Raw genomic sequence first — 5,986 nt, 5'->3', positions numbered from 1 at the left:
GCCCTTTCCCCACCCCCCCCCCCCCCAAAGGCAAAAACGCCAAAAAATATATATATATATATTCCTCATAAGTCATGAAGCTTCTTAGACGTCTAATGGTAAATTTATTAGATAAAGTTGTTTAGGGATGCACAGTTTGCGACATTTCAACTTTCTTTGCATGTCTTTTACTCACATCAGTTGCGTCGTTGAGGGACAAATTATCAATTAAATTTAAAACTAGTTAATTTTGGACATAGTAGCCCCAGTGTTTTATTAGCATGTTTGTGTGTATTTCCAGCCTCTGCACAATGCTGTCCCTTCAGTGGGAGACAGAGATCATAGCAGTGGCAGTCATGTACCTCGCCGGCCGGCTGTGTAAGTTTGACATTCAGGAGTGGACGTCTAAGCAGTCGTCTCGCCGCTGGTGGGAGCAGTTTGTGCAGGATGTGCCGGTGGAGCTGCTGGAGGGTAAGAGACTGCAGCAGACAGGGCACAAGCCCTCTCTACATCTAATTATTTTCATATGGCAACATTAACCAGAGCAGTCTAGTTCATTGTGTCATGATACACTGCTCTCTTCCAGCATTTTCATGATCTCTACCCTTGTCTTGTGTTCTTCAGACATCTGCCACCAGATTCTGGATTTGTACTCTCAGGGTAAGCAGCCGATACCCCAGCAGCCTCAGATACAGGACAAAGAGAAACCTCCACCCCCTCCTGCTGCTCAGCCTGGCCAGTCAGGGGGGCAGAACCCACCTGCTCAACCTCCCTCCAAAAAAAACTCCCCCCAGGCCAGCCCACCCGCCAAGATTAAACGACAACATGTAAGTAAAGCATTCACAACCAGCTCTGATAAATTATGGAAAACACTCATCATTCAGGTCACCTCCCTGGCACACATGCGCTCATCCCGGACTCTTATGAGGCTGCCTGCTTCAGGATTATGGATAGTGTAGTCTTTACCGGGAATTTGGCTATTAAAACTGAATTCATTTTTAAAAGTTGAAATCACATTAAAGACATAGTTTACCCAAAGATGAAAATTCTGTCATCATTTACTCATGCTCATATTGTTCTAAACCTGTATGACTTTCTTACTTCTGCAGAACACAGAAGAACTTATTTTGAAGAATGTTGGTAACCAAACCAAAACATTTATTTTTGTACGGACAAAAAAAAACTTCTATAAAAGAAGTTTATTTAAAATTTTTACTTTTAATTTTTGGATGAAATATTCCTTTAAATTGTGGCTTTTACAGAACCTTATAGCAGTGCAATCGAACGGTCTCAGAACTCATGGTAGATCTGTAACAAAAAAAAATTAGTTTCTTGAAGAATTGTGAGGTATTTAAGGCTCATGTTTTATTTTGTTTTGTAGGTCTCTCCTAAAGACGAACCTAAAGCCCCAACAGGTAAATCACTCTGGACATTTTTATAGTGTCATAATAATAAATCTTGTCTGTGAGATTATGAATTTGTATTAAAGGGGTCATCCGATGCTACATGCACTTTTACAAGTTGTTTGAACTGAAATGTGTGTTGGCAGTGTGTGTACACAGACTGATGACAGTCTATAATGATAAAACAACCACCCTATAATGATAAAAATCCACCCAGTGTTTTTTTTTTTTATCTACTAAAATCTTTACCCCAAATCGAGCCGATCTTGACAGGCCCCTCCCAGGGTAGTTTGATTGACAGTGGCGTTTCAGCACAGACTGGAGTGGTGTCTTACCTTAGACCCGCCCTGAGTGAGCTGTCATCAGTCCGCCATTGTTTCACCGCCAGACCAGATGTAGACAAGAATGGCTCCTAAGTGATTGAGGTGTTCAGTTGTTGGATGTAATAATGAACATAGCAGTCGTCATTTACTCTCGACATCTGAGCCGCTGAAGACGCAGTGGATTCCGTTTGTTTTTGAAGGGAATGCGCCCCCGATCTACATAAATGTTTGCGGGAATCATTCGTGATCCAGCTTCACCTACAGAAGAAGGGAGTATAAGGTTTTTTTAAAGAATCCGTACAAATCGCCTTTCCTAATAATGTGCTAATTAGCAAATTTCACGATGAATGCGGCTAAAGTAAACAGTCCCTCAGAGAGCTGCTCGGAAGAGAGGGGCGGGGGCAGCAGAGCTCATTAACATTTAAAGGAAAATGCTACAAAACGGCTTGCTCTGAAAAGAGGTGTTTTTGACCGGGTAAAAAGGTGTTTTTTTACACTACCATTGAGAAATTTTAACCAAACTATGTTACAGACATTTCATTAAGACCCTAAAGAATCATATCAACTTGTGGAAAATGGGCATCCGATGACCCCCTTTAAGTGCTATTTTCTCTCTGTCTCTGAAACAGAGCAAGTTGGGTCTAAGATACCACGCCTGGAGAGTCCTATGCCCCCTCTTCCTGTGTCCCAACCCCCAGGTGAGGCTCTCTGTGTTTTGAAATAGGCAGCAAAATAAATCTTATGAAATCTTACCAACCCCAAACTTTTGAAAGTAGTGTATATACACACAATGCAATGATGCTTGCTAATAAAAACTATAAAAAAGTGAAGTATAATGTAAATAATTGGTACTATAATAATGTCTGTCCACGCATAGATCGTAAGGCTCCATCTGCCGTCCCAGCTCCTCCCGCTGAAGCAGAACCGGCCACATCAGCTGACATGGATCCAGCACAGGGCCCGGCTCCTCCTCTGCCGCACGGGGCCCCGCCCCCTTTGCCTCACCGCCCGCCACCCCCTCCTCCCTCCAGCTATATCATGGGAATGTCCACGTCCAGTTCGTACATGTCCGGCGAGGGATATCAGAGTCTGCAGTCTATGATGAAGACTGAAGCGCCATCCTACGCGCCCATGCCCCCTTCATTCGGCCTCCCGTACCACCCACACGTCTATCCACATTCAAACCCCCCACCTCCAGGCCCTCCTCCCCCAAGCACTTACCCTCCTCCCAATCTGCCCCCACCCACCCCAGCTTACCCCCCTCCGGGCTACAACCCCAGCTACCCTCCTCCACCCCCACGTATGCCACCAGGGCACACTGTGCCCCCTCCTGTAATGGGCTTACCACCCGCTGGGTACCCACCTCCACCCGGCCAACCTCAGGTGCCGCTGCCGCCCCACGCCATGCCGCCTGTGGCAGGAATGAACAGAGGGGCGTGGATGAGATGAGAGGTGAATTAAATCAGTCCTTCACACCTTGGTTTAGGCCCATGATTCATGTGCCTGTCTACAATATACAGTCTGTATCAGGTTTATATGTATTCTGATGCAGGTTTCACAGGAAGGTACAGACATTTCAGCTGCCGAGAATACCACAGACTTCCGCTTGGGTTCAGGGTTTCACCGCTCTGTAGACTTTATATCCACCAATGCGATTTAAAGGGATAGTTCACCCCAAAATGAAAAACTGATGTATTTACTCTAGCTCGTGTTGTTCTAAATCTGTATGCAAAAGAGAATTTTGAAATATCTTCATGGATATTTTCCATACAATGGTTCACATTGACCATGTTTGGTCTATATATATATATATATATATATATATAAAACATCTAAAAAAAGAATGGACCATACAACTTGTGATCTACGACTTGGTCCATAAGATGTTTCTGAAGTCATATAATAGAGATGTTTTTAGCTTTTTACAAAGTTATTATATGGTTTCACATCTCAAGTAGTAAGGATTACTTCATAGTGTTTTTTTCTGGTCCGTATGAATGGTTTTTGCATGAAAAGAAAAAAAAAATCATACAGGAGTTTTATGTTTTGGGGAAACTATCCCTTTAGATTCGTTCACATCACCACTTACATTCCAAACCCATTTTTGTGAATGAATAATGAATTCTTGGTTGTACAGAGAACCTTTTTTTTTTTAAATGTTATGTATTCACTCCCCTTTGGCTTTGCTTTTTAGTTGGTGTGTTGCAGAATTCATCTTTTTTTCTTATCAACATGGGGAAAAATATCCCACAAATCATCCTTAGCAGTCCTTTTATTCAGATGCATTTCTGGCATCTTTGACTGACCTGAGATCAAGTCCGTTGATTGATGGACATGTTAGTTCCATAGTTTCCCGTATGTGCCTTAGTTTGGTTAGTATTTAATCAGCAAAGGACTTGCTATGCTCAACCACCTTGTGTTTGCCTGTTGATTTTTTTAGGCAGATAATAAAAGTCTTTTTCCCCTTGTGCATTTCCTGAATTGTGTCTTGTTTTAAATTGCATCACTGTCATGCTATCAATTAAAAAACAGATTCAGTTATAAGTGTTTAATAAAAAAACACATTGTGATACACAAGGTTTAAACATGATATGGTTTCACATGAGAATATCGTGGGAAAGTTTCTTACAAACCTTGCCTGTTTCAAACGAGCTCCTGGATAGAAAGATTAAAACATGTTTCCCAAGATATAAGCCAGTATACATTTCTAAAATGAACACTATTAAAACTTGAATTACATTAATAAACTACATCATATTGTGTAATGATAAACGGGGCATTAGTTAAAATGTATTAATGATTAAGTTTTATTCTTATATTTGCATTTATGACTATTGATCTGTTCATGATTAATTTATTATTGAATTTAAAGTGTTCAGTCAGGCTTACTATTTGGTTAGCTGAAAATATTAACTTGGATAGGTTATCAGAAAACATTGTCTTTTCCATATCTTATATACATTTTGTTATGCCTCATTGTGCATGCAGTATGTATTATGTATTGTGACATTAACCTACACACACACACACACACACACATGGAATGTCTTGCGCCATAAACATCCATTATGAGTGCATTGCAAAATAAAACAAAAATAGCATTTACAGCAAAGTAGGTGTTTATTAAGCGTTTTGCATGTGAAGCTAAGTAGTCAAAGTATATTATATATAAAAGTGTGGTCACAATACATTTACTACAATAAGTTGATTCGGTTTGAATTTTGTTAGGTTGTCAATGAGATGAAATGAGTGTAAAAATTTGTAATGTCCCTTCAATACCATTAGGGGGCAATGCCCTCCGACATTTTTTTCTTTTTTTAATTTTGCATTGGCATGTTTACTGGAATTAGGCCCTATGTAAGACATCAAGTATACCAATATAGCCCCAATATTGCTCTCTGCAGCCAATAATTCAGCAAACAATTGTGTTAAACACAAACCATGTTTCCCAATTGCCAATAAACCGGTATTTAATATAGCAATGTGTTTTTTTCTTTCTTTCATAGTTTTGTTCATGGGTTTTGAGTTGTGGACATCTGCCTAATTTAGCAAGTGACATGAATTTGCACCTAAATCACATTTGACCAACAAAACATAAGAATGTTTAGTTGCATTTAGCAGTGTTCTTCCCCCTGCTGCTGGCAACCGTATCAGATCAAACTTGTGACCTATTTTCAGGGTCACAATCCTCCATTTGAGAACAACTCAACAAAATATCCCAAAGTACAGGTTTAGCATAGTTTCCAAATACACTTCAAATTACCGCATTACGTTATAGACTAGGGCATGGGTTTTTGACAAATTTCACGTTTCGATTCAATTCTGATTCACAAGATTGCGATTCGATTATTTTAGTTATATAGTATCTCTCTCTCTCTCTCTCTGTATGTGTGTGTGTGTGTGTGTGTGTATATATATATATATATATATATATATATATATATATATCTGAGACTTGTTTAATATCAAAAGCAACAAAGCACAAAGCTTATTGCGATTTATTGGATGGGGTGTGCGTATAATTCCATTAACAGAAAACAGGCTAGACTCGTTTCTTGGGATTTAAGAATCATTTTGTAAAAATGAGAATCGATTAAAAATCGAGAAATCAATATTTTGTACCCAGTGCTATAGACACTATACAACAAAGTGTACAATGTCCTCTATCATAGTAATGCTGGTATTTCACATTCGTGAAAAGCTAACAGCTAATTTATGATACATCATGTTTTAAAGGGGTTATATGATGCAATTTCAAGTTTTCCTTTCTCTTTGTAGTGT

General features: G+C 39.6%; 1 protein-coding gene across 1 annotated transcript in view; it reads left to right on the top strand.

The window, feature by feature from the left end:
• The window catches only part of LOC107555300 (cyclin-K-like), a 12,078-nt gene extending 7,905 nt beyond the window's left edge, over positions 1-4,173 (top strand). The window contains exons 7-11 of the mRNA XM_016238056.1: positions 281-450; positions 604-806; positions 1,361-1,394; positions 2,335-2,403; positions 2,583-4,173. Coding sequence (XP_016093542.1) covers positions 281-450; positions 604-806; positions 1,361-1,394; positions 2,335-2,403; positions 2,583-3,154 — 1,048 coding nt within the window. The 3' untranslated portion in view covers positions 3,155-4,173. The remainder of the gene's footprint in view (positions 1-280; positions 451-603; positions 807-1,360; positions 1,395-2,334; positions 2,404-2,582) is intronic.
• The last annotated feature ends 1,813 nt before the right edge of the window (positions 4,174-5,986 follow it).

This window comes from Sinocyclocheilus grahami, unplaced genomic scaffold, assembly GCF_001515645.1.
Source record: "Sinocyclocheilus grahami isolate Dianchi unplaced genomic scaffold, SAMN03320097.WGS_v1.1 scaffold530.1, whole genome shotgun sequence".
Classification (NCBI taxonomy): domain Eukaryota; kingdom Metazoa; phylum Chordata; class Actinopteri; order Cypriniformes; family Cyprinidae; genus Sinocyclocheilus; species Sinocyclocheilus grahami.
The sequence above is the reverse complement of the archived record's forward strand: the minus strand, read 5'-3'. Positions and strand labels throughout refer to the sequence as shown.